The 21,226-nt window shown below is 43.6% G+C and overlaps 1 protein-coding gene across 1 annotated transcript in view; it reads right to left on the minus strand.

Annotated features, from left to right (window-relative positions):
• Nucleotides 1–1,643: 1,643 nt before the first annotated feature.
• ROR1 (receptor tyrosine kinase like orphan receptor 1) overlaps nucleotides 1,644–21,226 on the minus strand; it is a 56,643-nt gene continuing 37,060 nt past the window's right edge. Inside the window, exons 4-8 of the mRNA XM_026854367.1 lie at nucleotides 15,784–15,911; nucleotides 14,289–14,606; nucleotides 12,735–12,980; nucleotides 8,222–8,433; nucleotides 1,644–4,368 (exon numbers count right to left, since the gene is read on the minus strand). Coding sequence (XP_026710168.1) covers nucleotides 2,944–4,368; nucleotides 8,222–8,433; nucleotides 12,735–12,980; nucleotides 14,289–14,606; nucleotides 15,784–15,911 — 2,329 coding nt within the window. The 3' untranslated portion in view covers nucleotides 1,644–2,943. The remainder of the gene's footprint in view (nucleotides 4,369–8,221; nucleotides 8,434–12,734; nucleotides 12,981–14,288; nucleotides 14,607–15,783; nucleotides 15,912–21,226) is intronic.

The following is a 21,226-nucleotide window of genomic DNA, read 5'->3' on the forward strand; positions in this document are numbered from 1 at the left end:
CTGTGTAGAGGAACAAAGAGCCTCCTGAAGATACTTCCACTTTCTTCACACAGTCACTCAGGGAAGGCTGCTGCCAGCGGTGAGCAAACACTTTGATATCACTGATCATGATACCTCAATATCTTTTTCAGCCATGCTTTTGCACAAATGTCTGTGTGTCAACTACAGCGCAAAGATTCATATTTCTTCGTTGACTTAATTTACAGCACGTTGTTTACCAAAGATTTTGCAATAACAGCATAATCTAAGGACCACAGACTTCTTTGGCTGCATATAGTTCCTTCTGTTTCTGAAACCAGATACTTACAAAGTGGCAGACTGTCTTTCAACTGGCACTGTTGACATTTCAAGCTCTTAATGGTACAAGCTAAGAAATCCCCTAGGAAAAACAGGTGGAAAAAAAGGCTTCTTCCTTCTCAGTGCGTTTGATGCTTAAGTTTGCACTGATGCAACTGCTCGAAGAAGTACGCAGGAGTAGAGGAGAGAAAAGATGGATCAAGAACAACAATTCAGTTCCTGTCTGTTGAACAAGATGCCAAGCGAGCGCTGCAAAGCTGCGTGTGTACAGCAGTGCGAAAGAGCAATTCCTCAGCCTCTGGCTACGTTAATAGCTACAGCTCCGAGAAAACCGTCCCATCCATTCCTGCAAAACACCTCTGTTCAAAAGTCATTTTTAAGCATTTGAGTCTGATAAACTGACAGAGATAGAGAAGTTAATAAGATGTAATTATTGTCTGAATCTTCAGTCAAAACTAAACTTTAACAGACATGTAACATATTTTCATTACCGATCCAGATGTAAATTCAGTCCCCGGGGAAGCTAACATCTCAGGTTCATAAAGTATCTCAGAAGTCACAAAAATCCTTACTATATAATTACTGACTGTTCTTAATCCGCAAGTACAGTTTCAGGCCTGTGCAACGGAGAGGGAGTGTGGCAGCTCCGGGTGCTGCAGCAATATAATGCACCATGAAAGCTCTCACAGTGCAGCAGGACAAAAAAATGTAAGTGAAGGGCTGAAAGGGCGATGCTGGCCCTTGGTATGGAGCTAAACAGCACCGGTGAGGTTGCAGCAAAGACTGCAGTGTTCTCACCGGGTAGTTATGCCATCCCACTTCTTTTGTGTGTTCCGCAAATATGGGCACAGTCAAATATTCATTTAAGCCTCCGTATGTTGTTAGCCCTAAGTAATCTGTCTGCAAATAGTATTTGCAAAACTCTCATGTCCCATTCAAGCAAACATTTCAGCAGACTCCCTACCTGAGCTGGGCGAGTTCTCTGTTGAATACAAAACATTTTGAGTGTCTTACACCAAGAGGGAGGAACTACCGGCATGTTTATGTTAAAACGATGTTTTAATAAACAGCAGCATAAAATAATCAGTGTTTAATATCATCTCTGGCATGTGAAATACAAAAATGCACATATCTTAATTATAAAATAGCCTTTGTTATTACATTTTCATGCTTGCCTAATTGAAATGCCCATAATTCATAAATCAATCATCAAGTAATACAGTGATTAAACGCATGCAGTGAAAACAAAAGAAAAATATTTGTATAAGGTAGTGGCTGAATATCACCATAATATATTTCAAGAACATCTACATCAGGTTAAAAATAACAAGAAACAGACCAAGATATAAAATGCAGAGATGTATTTTCACTTCTGCTGTACAAAACATTATCACACTTCTGTGCAAAAAGATAAAAATAAAGTCATATTATACAACATTGTCAACTGAGCAAAAGATTGTTTTTGTTCCGTGTACAATAAAAATACTATTCAGTACAAAAGAGTCTGAAAAACTGTAACGTACACAGCACTTTTGTAACTCATTAAAGTGGTTTCAAATGAAGAATCTAGATTGCTTATACCTGAATGAATTTTTCGTAATTACACAAATGTCATATTTCTAAGTTGAAAGTTAACACTAATTCACATTCTTAGAATTGACAGACAAAATTTCTATCAATAGATTTGCTGCCTAATGGAATGTGAGTTTCCCTTTCTTTCGGGGTTACTGGAGTCGTAGTCACTGAAATTACACATTGATCTGAAACAATAAATATTCCTGGGAAAACTGATTGTCATATATAAAATTGTGGTTTGGAGCCTTTCCATTAAACAGTTGCATAGCAACAAAAGGATATAAAATTTCTGCTTTAACTACTAGATTATGAAATGTTATCTTTGAATAAGCTGATTCAGGTTCTGAAATTAAAGCACTTTTAATTTCATTTCCTTTAAGGCAATTTCTTAGAACTCCAGTCGTCTTTAGCAGCCAATAGCAGCTGATGTTTGTAGACTGCAAGTTGATAACTCAAGCTGTTGTGCTATCATATAAATGACTTTTTTTGGTCTGAATCTGATCTCAGACTCCCAACTTAACAAAAGACCAAAATCTTACCTGAAGAAATTTATTCAGCTCTCAGATCACATATTTGAAACATAATCCTTGACTGCAAAATTTACAAATACTTTAACTAGCTATTGGAACTGAAATTGCACACCCAGTAGATCTCCGAATATTTGCATCTCCTAAAAAAAGAGACAAATATTAAAATATGTTTTCAGTATAAAAAAGTTTCTGTGATTTAAACCACATCGGAGGTTTAAAAAGCTGTGAAAAAGCATATGATAAAATGTTTCTGTTTGAAAAAAAACCAAACCAACAAACCCACACCCTTCCCCATTTTGAATTGTCGGCGGCACTTAAAGAAACAACGCGTCCATTGACAAAGCTGAGTATTCATACCACAACGATCTTTGTCTGGTTGAGTCTGCCCATCCTGTCAAGCAGTTAAACTTCACAGAAGATACTTGCTGCAACGTCTGTTAAACAACCAGAAGAATCTTTAATAAAATATTTGAATATAAATCTTTTCTACGACTTTCTAGTTTGTATTGTAAATAGTTATATTTACAAAGGCCTCGTTTATTTACAATTCAGCGGAAATCATAGATTCATTAGGTCCATGGACGCTGGAGTCTCCTAATAGGGAAGACTGCTTCGAGTCAATTTTGTACGGTTTTTGAGTTTTATTTCCAAAAACTGTCATACCAATTCCTCCTGGATGACTCGGAATTGACATATGAGATAGCAAAGGAATATTTGCTTCCTGGTTGGATCCCGAAGACGGCAAACTAGTGACATGACCTGTGCTAGTGGATCCACTGGCGCTGCTTGGAGAACGACTCTTTGGAGGAGGACAGTGCTGGATGACCCTGGGCGGACCCTGCGGTTGGTAGTGGGCAGCTGGGAAAGCAGCATATCCTGGTGGAATCGGGTACCCGTTGATGGGGATGTAGCGCTGGTTTTGAGGTATCGGTGGGCCGATGAACCCGGCAATTTGGCCTTGTGGTATACCTTGTGCTGGAAACATGTAGTTAGGGTACCTAGGATTACTGAGATTACTAACCGGACTGGCGCTGAGGGAAGTTGTTTGAGTGGTGGCGTTCCCACCGGAGGGGGTAGTAGAACTAGTGTGACTTGATAGACCCTCCCAAGAGCGCAGCCTGGCATGGATTTCTTTAAAGCGTGGCCTGCGGGATGGCAGATCATGCCAGCACTCTGTCATCAGGCTGTACATTCTGGGAGGACAGTCTTCAGAGCACGGCAGCAGTTGTCTTTTCCTGATCATCTCTATGACTTCTTGATTACTAAATCCGTAATAGGGTTGAAGTCCAAAGCTGAATATTTCCCATAAAACAACTCCAAACGACCAAATATCTGAATCGGAAGAGAACTTGCCGTACATAATCGCCTCCGGTGGCATCCAGCGGATTGGCAAGAGAGACTTGTTCTGAACTCTGTAATAATCTGCTGAGTAGATTTCTCTCGAGAGTCCAAGGTCTGAAATTTTCACATGAAGTTGTTCTCCAATTAAAATGTTACGAGCGGCGAGATCTTTATGGACAAAAAAATGACTCGATAAGTACTCCATCCCTGCTGCAATCTGGACTGCAATGTGCAGGAAATCCCCATGGTCCAGGCTGGATTTCACAGTCCCATCCTCATCGCTGCTGCACCCAACATCTGAGTGCGGCGATCGCATGATGAGAAACTCGTGGAGGTCTCCTTGGTTCATGTACTCAAAAAGCATGCAGACGGGTTGCTCCTGGGTCACCACACCTAAGAGGCAAACGATGTTAGGGTGATGGAGCTCGGCCATGAGAGATGCTTCTTGCTGGAACTCTGCCCACTGCTGGGGGTTGTTAAAGTCTTTTAGTGTCTTGATAGCAATGAGCTGAGCGTGATCCATGCCTGGAAGGTAGAGATGTCCCTTGTAGATCTTGCCAAAAGCACATTCGCCCAGTTCTTCCATGAAACGAACAGCAGACAGAGGCAACTCCTTAGCCTTACTCTGTGAAGCAACAGCAAAAACATGTCAGAAAAACAGGACTGAAAACATATTTTTAAGTGTAAGATCTTTTTGCACAGGATGTCTGAAAGCCAGAGTGACGCAGGAATGTCCTGAGCCACGTATCCCTTTGGCAACGATCCTGCTCAGCCCTGTGAGACGCAGGCACTGGTGTGTTGGCATCAGCCCCGGGGCCAGATACAGCCTGAGGAACACCAGTATCCCAGTGTAGGCAAAGCTCAGGGCTGAGTGCTGCCTAATCGCAGTGCACCCTGCTTCAAAACTAAATTTAGAATTACATTATATCCTCTACACAAGATCAGATGAAAGTAGTAGGTATTAGATCTAAATATATGCAGGAACCATCAGTATTTGAGCAAAGGCATTTATATACTCATGCTTCAGCATTTATATATTTAAAATTGAATCTGACTAATTTCAGGAATTGAGGTAATTCACATACTTTAAGTAAGTACATGATGAAGCATTTTCTGGGCCAGGGCCTAAGGTTTTAGCAGAAATCTTTTTTTAAAAAAAAACTATGTCCTGGTAGCCAATTCTTCCTTGACTTTGCTATTAACCCTTCAACGTACAGTAGAGACTATTTCTGCTCACACTTGACTGAATGTTCAGTCCTGAAATACATGGGACAGAGTCAGCTGGAAAAATGAGATAGTGGTCCAAGAAGAAAGGCAAACTTTTAGAAAACTCTGCTCTTATTCTGGGTGCATATATTCACTCTTAGGCCGTAAAGAAGTTGTATTATTTTCAGACATTAACCTCCACATATGCTTATAACACCTACACCAAAACCCACTCATTTAGGGTCCTCAGTATAGCCAGAGGTAGTAATTTAAGGCTAACGAGTTTGGGATCTGTGTTTTGCACATTAGTGTAAACATGAGCATTTGCATTCCTGAAATAATGTAACGGCAGCTTTACAGTGGCAATATAGGGAAAAAAACTGACATTTTAAAAAAATTAATTTTAAAATGACATTTTAGAATCAACTAATTCCAATAATATTGTCCACTTACAACTTCTAGACAAATACTTCATTAATAATAATAGTAATAAAAATAACAATAACGACAATAATAATAATAATAATAATAATAATGATAATAATAACAATAATAATACAGCCATTTAAGCAGGCAGCCAGTAGACTGTACGGTGATGGCAGGAAATTAGCTATATTGTTGAGGAACAGATGGTTTATATTATACAAATCCTTTAGGCTAAAACTTGTTTAGGTCTGGCATATTGTAAATTATATTTTAGTAATGAAAGTGAAATGACCTCTGTCTGACCTGAGGCTGGGTTCGTCTGTTTGAACCAACATAGTGGAAAACTATGAAAGAAAATGAAGTCATAAAGTTTTGGCAGGAAGGGCTCATTTCAAGTTAAGCGGTTATAAATCTGCTTAGTTTTTGTTTGACAAGTATTTGTCATACATCGGTGTACAAAATGTAAAGAAGTGTAAAATACATATGAGGCAGCGTGCCAAAGTAAACCAAGTACAAAGGGAGAGCAGTAAGAGAGAAGCCACCGCCTCTGTCTCTTTATCAGCTCCTTCCATTAGGTGAACAACAAGATGAGCTTAGTTTATTGTAGTTTTTGAAGGCAATTCAAATCCCTTAAAACTGAAACAGGCTTTTGGATAAAATGCTAATATTTCTATACGTATGAGCAAACACACACCTACCTCAGCTGGAGCTTGACGCCTAAGAGTGTTTTTACCCAACGTTAATACTGGATACAATATTTGACATTAATACTGGATACAGTATTTGAAAACACGATTCTACTTCCTTTCCTTTAAAATTTTGTTTGAAAGGCTATCAAAACATTTGAGACAGGGAGAGCTGGATTTCCAGTGGGAAAATACGGAATTAGCATAAATAAGATGGAAAGTTTTTTGCTGAGTGAGACTTTGAACATCAAGAGAAAACAGTGCTGTCTCGATTTGAAAATATTTCTGGGCAAGTTGCTTTCCTGTGCTGCGTGCATAAGGCATCAGCGCGTCAGCAGTCGAGGTGGAAACTGTGACCTCATTAAAATGATTCTGACGTTCCCATTGTCTTCAGTTTAGCCCGGACTGTACCCCAAATATCTAGTAGAGTGGCGACCAAGAAGCAAATCCAAATTTAGCAAAATATTCCATGGAGGTTGGATGCAAGACGTAGTTTTGACACCTGATTAAACGGTTTCTTGTGCTGTCACTGATATTTTGATATACAGCTACTCTAAGCTGTAGATGGAAGTTGAAATTAAAAACTTCAAAGGAAAATGAAGATAAATTCACTGAGTGTGAGGAAGTGAAGAGTTAAAATATAACAAGAGGCCAAACTCTGCCTGAGCACCACGCACAACAGTCCTGCTGGCATCCCGCACTATTTACAACAGGAATCCTGATGTTAGCACTACGCCGTGTAAAAAAACATCCCTGTATGCAGTTTGGATTACTAAAGGGCATAAGCAGCACTGCCTTTTCCAGCACAGTGGGTTTACTTTTATCACTCACTTAAAAAGACTCTCCTATTCTTTCTGCTAGCTAGCGTCAAGCTGGAATTTTTCTCTGCAAAAAACTTTCCGTGTCCATCCCTGCTACAGACACACAGGGCAGCACCCCTGAAAGAGCAACTCCTGCCTGGGTGGCACAGCTCCATCCACCCCTGCCCCTTGTACTGAAGTCATTTTCCCTAGGCTGCCACGATATAACTTTTTATAATTCTATAAACTTGACATTTAAGAGAAAGCCAGAGGGGTATGTCATAGCTGCTTTATTGAACTGAAGAAGAAAACTAGTCCAAAATTTATTCAGAGATGGAGAATACAGCTCCTGAAGCACAAGCGTAACCTTTCCCGATGCTGAGTGATTAGCTCTGCTGAAAGCAGAGCACTATTTGAAAGTTAAGAGTTCACATTGCTGAAACTCAATAAAATCAGAATTTGGATTCATTTTGCCATCTCATTTTCTAATGAAAATAACAGCTTACCCAAAGGCATGCCTGTTTCGATACCACAGTTTCTATTCTAATTACTTGTAGATACTGATTTTTCCTCTGAAATGCTACTCTGAAACAAACTCCATCGAGTTGTGGGAGCGAATTGGCACGGTGTGAAAAACAAGGGAAATCCTCTTCCCAGGGCATTATTCTGCCTGCAGGTGGCAGAAGGCAGTTACCGCCCGGGGATGGGTCATCCCTACAGGTTTGCAGATGGGCTGCTCTGCCAATAAACAAGGAGCTCAAGGTTAATCACGCTTAAATCTTAAATTTTTTTTTTTCAAAAACGCCTCACGGACCCGGGACTACAGTGAAGCAAAACAATACCAACAACCAGAGCTGCTACCCACCCGCTGCACTGGCCACAACTGCAGGCAGATTTCTGAGGCTCTGTTTTGGTAATTTCTCTTTTAACTGAGAGAACGGGTAAGCTTGCAAAAACAAAGAGCAAATCTTTCCAAAGTGATTTCAGCTGAAAGATGACTACGGCAGACCCATGAAAAAAAAACTCTCTTGAGAAAATGCTGAATCATGTCTTTATCTGCGCTACTTTCTAACTGAAATGAGGCAATTCAGAGATGCTTCAGTAAGGGGTTGCTTGCTTTATTACGAAAAAACGCCAGCTCCTATTTCTCCGGGTACGTGGACACGTAGGAATTACCCCCACAGGTCCAGCACACTTGCTATGTTGCTGATGAGAAAACCCCTTACAAAAATCACAGCTCAAGGCACCAGCAGAAACTGCAAGTTGGAAATCAGCCTAGTATTTCAGTGCTGAGTTGATCCAAGCATTTCACTCCCTGCCTTTACAGACAGCAAATGTCAAAGCAGAAACGAGGGATTACCTTTGGTTTATAGGCGTTGAGCATCGACATCTCCACATTTTGTCCCCTTACATGTTTAGGCTGTCTCTGAACGGGAGGGGAAGATGACTTCTGGTTGTTGCGACAGATGCAGATGAAGAAGAAGAGTAAGGCTATGGCCAGGGGAATAGTAACACTTGGCACCAGGATATAGAGGATTTCCATTTTATTCTTTTCCTTGGAATCCTTATAATCTGGTTCAGAAAAAAAACCCCAACAAACAAACAATGAATGAAGTATCCCATAGAGTCAAATACATCCCTGGCTCAACTAGAAGTGTTAAGAAGAATAAAACATCCAGATAATGCTATTGCAATCCCCACTGAATGCTGTTTTATTTCCTTAATATTAACGGAGCAATTAATTTTGTTGAGTAACATTTCTGTAAGAACACAGAATGGCCAGAAACTATTTCCCTCAGCATGTCAGCTCAAACTTACTCATGGTCATGAAATAGCTGAACACTGTGAGGTGGCTATTGCTTCGGGTGAAATGAAGTAATAGTCTAATACAGGTCCACAGAAAAGTTAATTTCTAAAATATCTTATGGAAGAAAGGTTCTGGTGGGATTATGGACTCCCTATTTTAATATGTATATTAGGTTTTTGTGTCATAGATTCCTTAATCCAACAAAAATGTGGGGAGCCATTAAAAGGATATGTTTATCCCCCTATTTATTTCCAATCTTTTGTTCTCAACAGCTAGCACTGGCCAAAGCATTTATGTGGCCAACCAGGACACAGGAACAAACATGGGCCACTCAAAACTTAGTTTCTAGTTAGTTTTGGGTGCAGGAGCAGGACAATTAGGGACTCTCGAGCAGAAGAAATGCAGAACACCTGGGAAATGGGTGGAAATGCATAGAAATGGCAAGAAATAGAGAGAACAGGCCTGGTTTTTATCCCAGCAAGTCAGGAAAGTGGTTCAAAAAGTCTGAATGCAGACTAAAACTGTAGCATAACCTTAAAAAAAAAAATCTTACATACTGAGGATTTGGTCTTAATAGGATTAACGGGCTAATGGGAAAACCCACCCCTCTACTAACCATATACCAGTCATGTGTCATCTGAGCAGGGTGACAAATGCTGGCGCAAAGGACACAGCAATGATAGTTGAAAGGAAAGCCAGAGCACGGATAAAATGGATCTGTCAAAGGTTGGGAAGCCAGTTTATTTAACATAGTGTCAATGCTAGCTGCAATATTTGTTCCTTCTGCAGACAGCTCTCTTCACAGCTAGAGAACGAGTGAGTAATTTTAGAAACATGAATCCCTCTTCTACCCCTGCCCAGCGAGGCACAGCCGGGACATCGGACACTTCCTCCCCCTTCAGCTGGCTCTGCTTTTGGAGGGCACGTTGCTGAGAGGAAAGGTGCAGCGGGAGAGGGGAGAGAGGCTTTGGGAAGGGTCTCACGTCCTCCCCTTCATGCAGCACCCGCTTGTGTTGACAAGGACATCCCTTCCAGCCAGGCTGCTCTGAGCACCGGGACGCTGGAGCCTGCGTTGCTCTGGTATTTCCCGGGAGCATTGATAAAGTTTAGGGTGTAATTACACAGAGATTAACACACTAACTCTAGGGCACCCAGGGAACTTTGAGGATCACCTTGAGCTGCAGGACGGGTGGCCACAGCCTGTTTCTGAGGGAGATGGTGAATGTCTGCAGCAGCATCAGGCTTAGTGGATTCTGGCAGAATGGGGAATGTTTTATTATTCCTACAGGGTCACTTCAGTTTGTTTGTCTGCGTTTTCCAGGCTGGATTTGTAGAAGTGCTTAGCAGCCCACACAGATATCTTTTATGCGCTTAATTAAACATCAACTTGATCTGAAGCTTGGGTTTGACTCAAATTGTGACAGAGGCAAAGTTCAAATGGTTCTGGATGTCACTTTGCATAACCCCTCTCCTCTTACAGGCTCACGCTCTCCTTCTGCTCCCCCCACGCTCCTTTCTGACCATTCTTGTTAGATTAAGTTGTGCCATCTGGTTTTTAATTGAGAGGAGAGGTAGTCCAAATGTTTCTACGGCCTTTGGGAAACAAGAGAGGACTAAAGCACTGTCCCCATTAGAGTCTCCCTGTGCCCAGCAGAAGGGAGGTGTGTGCTCTCATTCCATCTTCAGCGAACACCCAGCTCTACAGCACGGACCCACTGTGGATTTCCTTCATGAGCCGCTGCTCTCTAGCATGGACACCTGATCACTGCCTTTCCCCTCTCCTTTGTAACCTTCTTACGTTTGTCTTTGCTAAGCCTCATGCTCAAATTACTCCACGTTCCACATCTTCCTATATTGAGGTTGACAAACTTTTATGAAATGAATCTACTGCAGCTTGTGAGACAAGTGAAAGATACAGTTGAAGAAAAAAAAAGAAAGTGTCAGCCCAAGGCAGACAGAGACCTGGGCACTAGTTCATCACCTGAGCTATTCCAGTCAAAGGGAACTATTATTCTTACTAAGTAGCAGCCCCTGCCGTGAAGCCTCATTAGGTTAATAGGTTTCTTGGGAGCCACCCTAATTAAATCCATTTCCCATCTAGGCATGTCCTGGTGAGGCAGAATGCACAATACTTATTAAAATGTGCCTGAAATGGCCCTTTCAGCCAATGCAAAACCAGCAGAATGCAAGTCCCACATGGTATTTTGGTTTTAATATGCAGATTAGCATTTAACAATTAAATTACTACTCATCTGATATAGCTCTATTTGTCTGGATTTAGAATAATAATGCCATATAACCCAGTTGTACAGCGAGGACCATTTAAGGCAGTGGTGAGAGATGATTAAAACCCTTGTCAGGAATTCTTCAAGCCAGCCAGCCTATCTCATTTATTAACTAGTAAAATGTTCAAATCAGACTTTTGCAACACGTCCAAAAGCGTCCTGCTTTCAGCTATTTCAGATCCAAAGACTGAGCCAGCCCTGGAATCTCAGAGCCCATCTAGAAGGGGCCTGGCAAAGAGTCCCCCCATCAACTCTTAATTACCCAATTATTCAGAAGTTGTGGAAAACACAAACTGCACAGGGTGGAAAGGCCGTACAGAGACAGTGCAGAGGAGTACAGAAAGCTCAACAGCATCGCTGGTGGTGGAGACACAGAGACCCCTAAGCTTGCCCAAACGGGGCTGCCCCAAGCCCCTGGGGCTGAGCCACGTCTCCTCACCCAGAGCAGCCCCAGCGTCTGTGCCTGCGGCCGGGCAGCTCCCGGGGCAGAGAGCCAAGAGCTGACCTACGCTAAGGGGAGTCCTGGGGGCTGCTACTTAGATCCAGATTTTTGTACTGAAGGGCTGAAAAAGATCTTTGGAACAGTTTATATAGATTGAACTATTCTTGTGTAGTCAGTCTACCACTGTGCCTAATTAACAAGAAAAATAACCAAAGTTAAATGCACTGAAATAATAGCAAAAGAGATACAGGACTCCACAAAGCATATATGAATGTTAGAGAGGGTTTGAGATGCACATGATATAGCCCAGACTGTCTGCCTTTCCCCCGATCTACTCTTTCAGTAAGAACATAATTTAGACCCCATTTTGGCATCGAATCTCATCTTTCCATTAATTGAAAAAGACTTTGGAGCAGGCTCAGAACATGTCTCACTGCAGGAATGTTCATAACCATAACCAGAAATAATTTAATTTGGTTCTGGCCATTGAACAGTAATATCTCCTTTCCAAGGGGAAAGGTAATGTTACTCTGACAACTTGTAGGCAACATAAAATTTTGTGTGAAACTTTGTACTGCAAATTTCCAGAACATTTCTGGGTGCATTTCTGGCACGTCCATGTGCATAGCTGTATTTTTTTTCTTGGCACGCTATCAATATTGTTCTAAATGCAGATAAAACAATCAGGAACCATTTGTTCAGGTCTTCCAACCACTTCCCCCAGGTTTCAGAAAAGCAGAATAAAATGAGAGCTGAATCTCCATTTTTTTCTTCATTTTGCAAAACCAAAATGCAGCCAGGGCAGTTTTGGAAACACAAACTTAAAATGCTAAGAGGATCTGGCAAGATCATTCCTAATTTTTAAACGAGGCCTGAGCTCTGTTAAGCGAGGTTTGCATTTATTGAAATGGCTCTTAATAAACCAAGCGAAATGGAGAACGTTTTATAACCACTTTGTGGATCAGCCTCAACAGTGCAACTTCTGTGATCCGATTTCATTTGGACTAAGGAGTTGTACTGATTGCAACGGCAACCTGGGACGCTGGGCTGGCAACACGCTGCTGCTTCATCACTTTCTGGTGAGTGCTCAGCTGTTCCCTAGTAAAACATTTTCACTTTGCCAGATGCACGGGCAGTAAGGGCTCGAAGGTCTCCTCGGGGTGGGGATGCTGTGGCTTTGGCTACGGTGTAGTGAGCTTTTCCTACAGCTCTCTTCTCAAGGATTCAAAAAAGACACTTTGTGCACAGCTCCCTCGAGCTGTTTTGCAGAGTGGCTGTATGGACGTGACAAAATAGCTTCCCTTTTTGTTCCAAAACGAAACATAAAAAAAGTAATTACCACATGCCGGGACGTCACAAAGCTCAGACTTAAAGTTCTCATCTAGGGTGAAGCACCACGGGGCGTCCTTCTGGTTCCCTGGGTTGCGGCAGTAGGAGTGGCCCCCGTTGAGCTCAGGGTACCTGATGGCAGTGAAGGTGTGGGTGTGGGGGTACTGCGAGTTCCAGGGCTGGCACTGCCGCCCCGACCGCGTCACGCTCACCGTCCCCCGGTAATCTACACCTGTGCTGTTGTAGCATTTGTGATCTGAAAAAAAAAAAAAAAAAAATTAAAAATCCAAAGTAATCTCTAGCGGCGGCAAGGCAGACAGCTGCAACACCTGGGGGTGGCGAGCTGCTGGCATCCCCCAGCCCCAGCGTGCTGCTGCTGGCCCGGGGCTGGGAAACCCAGTTTGGGAGCACGGGCTCCCAATTTGCTGCGGCTGTAACGCTGGGCCTGCTTTGCATTCACATTCCTGGGAGGATTTAAAGCTTATGCTTCTGTAATGAAAACAGCTTATGCCAAGCGTTTTTAATATAAGATACACAAAAGAAGTAAAAACTACAGTGGGAACCTGAATTGCAGCCATTATTTTCATATGAAGGTGGAGAATTTGTGGGAGCCACGTTTTATATTTGCCTATTCAGATGTACAAGGGTTGTGAACAGGCTGCAGCCCAGCCTGATGAAAGAGAGAGCTCAGCCAATGCCCGAAATGAGGCCGTACGAGGCAGGGACAGCCAGGACCCGGCCCCTACAAATGTTCCTCCTGACAAGCACCCCTATACTGCACCCCCAGCCTTGCTGGAGACACTGGGGTGCTGTGGGAGGACAGGAAGGCTGAAGCTACCAATGTTCCTTAGTATTCAAATGCCTACACTGTCGTTGTTTCTGACTTCGTATTCATTAGAAAGGACCTGAAACCAATAAACAGCACGTGGCACGAGTCCATAGGCAGCTGAAGAAAAAACTGAAAAAGTACTTCTGAATTTCTACCCACTCCGGACTGGCAAGGAGAATAAATCCTGTGAGGAGCCAGGGAAGGAGATGGGAGTGTTCAGTGTGAGGAGGAGGAGGCTGAGGGGAGCCCTCATCCCTCTCTGCAGCTCCTGACAGGACATTGCAGAGAGGCTGGGGCTGGGCTCTGCTCCCAGGGGATCAGGGACAGGACAAGAGGGAACGGCTGGAAACTGCCCCAGGGGAGGGTCAGGCTGGGCAGGAGGAGAAAATGTTTCCCAGCAAGAGTGGTCTGAGAGTGGAACAGGCTGCCCAGGGAGGGGGGAGTCCCCATCCCTGGGGGGGTTTCAGGGCCGTTGGGATGAGCTGTGGGGGATGTGGGGTAGGGGGGGACTTTGTAGAGTGGGGCTGAGGGTTGGACTCGATGATCTCGAGGGGCTTTTCCAACCTGAGTGATTCTGTGATTCTGAGAGAAGTGTGAGAGCAGGGTAATTCAAGAGCACGGCGTCTGCAAGCTTTCAAAGCCCAGCACTAGCCCCAACTCTGACGCACAAGCCCTTACAGCCAATCTTCTCACAGCAGTAATTTTTGCACGGTGGCACAGACAATTTTCACTTACTTTTATTTATGGGATCTGCCATGGGAATCCCGATCCGGATACAATTGACAGCTTCGGGGCTATCTGGCTGGGGAAGATCTTCGCAGTTGGGCAGCTTTAATCTCATCAGAATCATGGGATTAGACCTTGCAAAAATATACTCTGTCTGACACAGGACATTTTCCAGGATTTCACATTCATCGCGGCACAGGTCTCGTGGCTTGGGAACTGAGGAAGTCTCATCGCAGTAGGGGAAGGCGTAATGGCACAGCGAAGGAATGGCAAACTGGGAGCATTTGTCTGACAAATGGCTGGAAGTGCCAATCATGGTGAAGGCAGCTGTAAAATATACACAAAGATTTTACTTAACCCAGTGGGAATTTTATTCCTGTGCTCTTGCCTTCCCAGTATAACCCTTATTTCCCATTGCAAACATTATTTTCAGGTGTTCAGGTGATGAATGGGCCTTCCAGAAATACAGAGCACTAATTACCTTCAAAGTTATTAACGATGCTGATTTCGCTGACAGAGAAAATAGATCTGCTTTTCAACACGGGATTAATGTTAAGCATGTTACCAAAACCCCAAACCTAATTACAGCCCCCAAATAATTTCTAATGGTTTGCAAAGTCATATAGTATCTGGATGCCTTTTGCCCAACAGGTAAAAACCAAAGTTCCTGCAGGCTGCAGGGTGACAGTACCGGTACCTTTGTGGAAGATGACAGCTTTCATACCATCCCAAATGATTTTTCAAACAAAATGGTGTAAGATTATGAACCACTGGCTGCATAGAAACCACTGACCATTCCTGTGAGCAATGCAAAACCCTTTTTCACAATGCTGACAGTGGTTGGATACAAAGGAAGAACACTCTAGGGAGAAGAGAAATTTGGAATATTCTGTCAGCAAGAGAAAATCTGAATATAGAGAAGATGATTACTGTGGCTGGGATCTGGTCAAGGTTCATTTATATAAAAAAATAGAAAAGCATCACGATGTCTATGAGGCCTCAGTTTGAATTCAGCACCTCCATCAGTAAGCATCTCCCACAAAAATGATGAAAATTGACTCTTTACTAAATCTAAAGGCAAAACACTACCTGCTGGATTATTTATGCAGCCTCTTCCAGCACCTAAATAATCTCAACCACGTAAAAACCAACTAAATCTGGTCTCCTTTCGCTTCTGATATCTGCTTGGATAACAGCAGCCTGGTTATGAGATTCACAGAAGCTGTAAATACACAGCTCCTTCTCCTTGACAAATATTTTTTTAGTTTCTTTTGGGGGAGCTGGATGAGCAGAGACATGAAGTCTTCTCTGACTGTCACTCTTCACATGACTCCCTCCCCTGACGCTGCACATCGCAGGAGTCCCGGGCGAGGTCTGTGGTGGGAAGCTCACAGCAAGGGAGGATGAAGAGCAAATAAAAACAGTATTGCAGTTTATAAAACTCTAGCAGCTTTTGGGGAAAAGACAGCTTCGTGGGGAAGAAGCGAGTGCATTTTTTACCCACCTGTAATCTGATTTTCTATTTCACCTTGCATATGCAAAGACTCCATATAAATGGTTCGGTTTCCAATAAATCGTGCACAAGCAATCCCCCTGTAGGGCTGGCAAAACCCATCCTCTTCATACTCGTCCCTGAAATCAATCATAAACACAAAAGGGTGAAACATTTCACATGCGACTTTGCAACAAAATGTCCCTACAGGGAGCTGGCACTTGTATTATTAGAGGCCGATGCGAGGGGCTTTCCTGCGTTTGTCTTGCACTCTGCGATTCGTTCTGGGTGACGCTCACCCAGCGCAGGAGCCCACATGCTGCCTTCCCCTCCATTAAGAGCCTGTGATAAGGGATTATATGGTCTTTAGGTAGCGCAGGGGGCACGGCACAGGCTTTGTGCCCTGGGTGATTTTAACCTTAAAGGATTCCCACACTGCTTGCAGGTAGTTTTCAGTTTCTCACAAATGAGCCCAAAGTGAATATAAGGATTATATCCTTATAAGATCTTGAATATTTATTTAAAAAAAAAATAAAAATCAGTTGCTTGGTAAGAACAGTGAGTGGCATTTCAGGTTAGCCAGAATGTGCACTAATGTATGAAATGCTTTCTGCAGGAGGGGGGGAAGGCTCTATTCAGAAATACACTCAGCCTTGATTAGAAGAGAAAACATAAACTGCCTGAAAAAAAAATAATTTACCTTTATTTAAACCAGTTAACATGCTGGTTTCTATTTTTGAACAGAAGTTGTACTTAATATTGATAAACATAGCAGGAAGAGTCATGCTAGCAGAGACAGCATTTAAAGTGTCTATAGAAAATCAAAGCACTCCCAGCACTGATACCCCTGAAATAGGAAATGTTTCTTCAGTCTTCCACGAGTGTGGTAACAGTTATTGCTGAAACAGAACCAAAGCTAAGACAGGAGTTAAATAGACAGATTTCTTTCATTAGGTGCTTTGTTTTATGCAATATAGGAGACATTTAATACATAAATCCAGATGTGAAATTATTTGCCAATATTCTTCAAACAAAGCAAAGAAAGGAAATTACTAAACCTCTGAAGACCAGACCAGTCACTGCTTATTTTGAACAGATAATCAGCAGCTAAGTGCTGGCACACAAGGATAGTTTTATGGATGTTTTGAGGAGGGCTTTGCATACGTGGTCACTGAAACATGCACCCAACTGCATGAATCAGCCCTTTCACTTTCTTGCTTTGAGAAGCCAGGTGGAGATATTTGGGACCCATTTTCTGGAAAGATGGATGCCTCAGCTCTGCTGAGACCCTGGCAAAGGGAGATGCCTAATGAAAATTTGCTGATAATTTCTTGGTTATTTATGTCGGCACCCATTTGAGTCAGCTACTAAATGGCTCTCAAATTAGGAAGAATTATATTGGAATATCCCTAAGTATGATCGCAGCTGGGTAGGCAACAGGTTACTTTCTTTTGTTTGCTTTTTTCCTGCAGAATTCATCCTCCCCCAGATGCCTGCCTAACAATAGAATCAGACTATGCCTTAATAGGGAAAAATCAGACCTTTTTTAATCAACTCTGCCATTAAGTTCAACAAAAGACACTTTCATCCCCTCCTGAAGACCTTGGCTGTGAGAGCTTGGAAATGCAAATTCCATTTAGCCTCTTTGAAGTCCCCCACTCATTGTGTGCATGCTTAGAGCAGGCGGGCAGCAGCCCGGCTCCCCAGCGCCCTGTCACAGCGGCCGCGGCGAGCTAATGGGATTAGCGGCAAGAAGCGGTAGGATTCCCCTTCCAAGACACCCCAAACGTCTCCCGGCACTCCTGAGCTACCAGCTCCAGAGCAGCATCCCAGGATTCACGCAGCGTTGTTTTCCAGTTCACAGGGAGAAGCTAGACACCATGAATTAACTGCAGTAATTTATGACTGTGAAGACAGGGGGGTAGGAAAGAGGGATGGCAGAGATGGAAACCTCCTTCCACAGCCATCTCACATCAATTGAGAAATCAACGGGAAAGGATCCAGCCTTCATTGGGTGATGGTCCCAAGATGTTCCCAAGTATACTGAAAACTGGATTGCAAAAGTGCAACCTTTAAACTGCCAATTAAACTCTTCATTAGATAATGGATAGTATTCTGCCAACAGAGATACTCGGAGATGTAAACAGAGACAGAACCACATCCATCTGCATGGAGTCAGCTCTGATAAAAATATTTTTAGCCTGTTGGTGCTTGGGGAGGAAACAAAACAGCTAAAATCTGAGCTGAAAAACCACAATGGCTGCTGCGGGCTCTGGAGGTCAATCCTCCATCTTCTAATCAATAAATCCTCCAATAGAATAATATTTATTTATTATTTATTATGGAATTTAACTCAGGGACTACACCTAATAGCTTGCTCTTGAAGGCGATCAAGCATTGTAATTTAAGCACACAACTAGATAAAGACAAAACCTGAAGGAATGCGATTAACATATCAACAAAGCAAACTCACCCTGCTCTGAGGCTCACCTTTGAGCTAAAGAAGATTTAACTGCGCTAGCTGCAAGGATTGCCAGTGAGCAGGGACACCAGTTCACCTGGATGGAACTGCCCCGAGGAGCAGGAGTCTGGAGATAATCTCAGAAGGTGAAGATTAAAGAGAAGAACCGGGATCCCGCCACCTCTGCCCCTGGGGCTGCATGCCAGCCGTGAATTCACAGGGGTAAAACATGAGTAGCTCAAATGGAGCAGGCCTCCTCTGAATTGTTTTGGAAATCAGCTCTATAACGGGGCAGAAGGCTAAATCAGAAAGGACCCCTGAGACAGGAGAGGCTGAGGTCCCCTGCTCTGCCCAGGCAAGGTGATGAAGGGAAGGGCCACGAGGCTCATCTATCGCTCCCGACAGCTATCGGGAGCTCAGAATAGCAGCTCCCACAAGAGGAGTCCTGATCACAGGCTGGTAACACGTCATGGGGGCGAAGTTATTGGTCCATGCTCGTCAACGAACAAGTGGCCACATCTCACTCCCTGGCTCTGTTTCTGTGTCGCCCTTCGTCAGCTGTTCAGGGTCACACGAAATCCCTGCGTGCCTCTGCATCTCTTCACGATGTCTCTTCCCTTCCCTCACTCCTGCAGCTCTTTTCTAGGAGATGGAAATGTTTACAGCCAATATCTAGGGCCTCCCTGGATATCCCTTTGGTTCTTGATGAGCAACTGAAGCGATACCCAGGGCAGCCCTAGAGGCTGCGACCCTGCCAATGCCACTGCAGCTCTGCCAGAGAGACGCTCCCCGCGCCACCGCTCCCCACAACGGCATGTTTGGGGGGGGGCAGCAGCCAGCTCTCCATCTAAGACAATTTCCCACTGAACAGATCCCTGCCGAGGCTGAACACCCTCTGCTCACCAGACGTTTCATCCAAAACCAGAGCCACAGCCTGCCATGGAGCCCACAATAGCACGCAGTGCTCCTACACGGCTTAAACACATTCCCCACCTCCCGCTGCCAACTGGCAGCCGCTTTTGTGGCTGCTTTTAAATCACAGCTATCAATTTCTTGGGATCAAGGCTGAGATGGCCGATTCCTTTTACAAAGTTCATGTTTTCCATACCTCGCATGCTTTTTGTAAGCAAATCACAGCATCACTGCTCAAATGTGTATCTGCTTCATGGTCCTGATCCGATTCTACCCACAGCAAAAGGATGAGTCTCTTCGCTTAAGCAGGAGGTAAATTAGGCTTGATTTGGCAATTAGTGTGTTAAAACTTACAGACAAACTTAAATCCTAATGAAATTGAAGTCAATCTAAGCCCTAGGCATTGCTGATTAAGGACAGACTTAATCACTTGTGCAAATTCTCCGCTGAACAGGAGAGGCAAGCGGTCAGCAGGTGAAAACACCGACACCAGCTTTGCAGGAGCTACTTCAGTGACCGTTATGGGGCAGCTCGGCCGCCCCCCCAGCATCAGATCTGGGGGTCTGGGTGCTGCCCCCTGTCCGACTCCCATTTCTGCTGCTGTTCCGTAAAGACTCCACAGGGAAAAGGAAAGAGCTGGATTTTAATGACTGACAGATGATACAGCACTGTAGTGTTTTTCTGATTATTTCTTTTCAGATTTGGTTTCCACTCTGTTTTCTGTTTGGGTCTTTAAATATCTCTAGCCTTGATGTTTATCTTGGAGCTTGCCCATTGCTTTTTAGATCCCGCTGCAGTTCCCCCTGTGACTTCTGGCTTCATGTAATAATAATAGTACTATGGATTAAATTTACGCTATACTCGGGTGTCTTGAAGTATCTGATTGTACAAAGTTTACAGAAGACTGAGTAAGAGCTCTGAAGGGTGTCCACACCAATTCACTAATGTAATCTGACCTAAGCTAGAGCCTGCATCAACCTGGGACGCACTGGGTCTTCATGCAGCCCAGACTTGACCAGCATTTTTCTTTCTATGGGTTACAGAGGCTGCACAGAAAGATCAGCACCGTAATGAGGTCATTCGTGTCCTGTGCCTGTATGAGTAAAAGGACCCTGCCCTTCACATATGGTTTAAGATGGCAAAGGCCTCAACAAGGGTCACCTAGACAGAGCCAGAAGGAGAGACCAAGTCACAGCACACACAAAAATTTGCAAACAACTGACAAAGAATTCAGTGTCGCCGCTTGGGTTCATTTTCCCCTCTAATTTTCTTCTGGTTTATGCTAGCACTATTTACATCTGTCAACCCTGGGTCACCAGCAGCTTTTCACATACTGAATTGGTAACAAAATAATAAACCAACCCTAAATCACAGAATGGTTGGTGCAAGTTCACGCTTTTCCTCCTTCCCTTTGCTTCTCACTCAGACCCTCCCAACGGCTTTCTCGGTGTTATCTAACCACACAGCAAGGTTCTTCTTTTCTGTTCTCTTTCACCCCATGACTTTGGCGTATCGACGAGGTAAACATGATAGCAAAAAAGTGCTTACGGCTCCATGTGCAAAGGTCTTATAGTGGATGAAAAAGCACGTTCAGAAAAGGCAAGAGCAGTTTGAGACTCGAACACCATCCATCGCCGGGCCTGGCACTGCCGCATGGCCGCGGTTTCAAAACGCAGGGCTGCTTCGTACATGCCATGGAGGGGCTGCTCTCTCCAAAGGTTACCCCGTAACTGATGTCTGCTGCTTCTCACACACCACAGACTCCCTCAGCTGTCCAGGTGAACGCAGCACCAGCAACAGGCGGCAGGACTGAGCACGGCAGGCACTCCTGAGACAGCGATTCATTAATAGAAGCTACCCCGAGGGAGATACAGTAAATACATCAAAAAGGGCAGGGAAAGGGAAAAAAGGGAAAAAAGGGAAAAAGGGAAAAAGGGAAAAGGGAAAAGGGAAAAGGGAAAAGGAAAAAGGAAAAAGGAAAAAGGAAAAAGGAAAAAGGAAAAAGGAAAAAGGAAAAAGGAAAAAGGAAAAAGGAAAAAGGAAAAAGGAAAAAGGAAAAAGGAAAAAGGAAAAAGGAAAGAC

Source organism: Athene cunicularia, assembly GCF_003259725.1.
Source record: "Athene cunicularia isolate RWA chromosome 8 unlocalized genomic scaffold, athCun1 chr8_part1, whole genome shotgun sequence".
Taxonomy (NCBI): domain Eukaryota; kingdom Metazoa; phylum Chordata; class Aves; order Strigiformes; family Strigidae; genus Athene; species Athene cunicularia.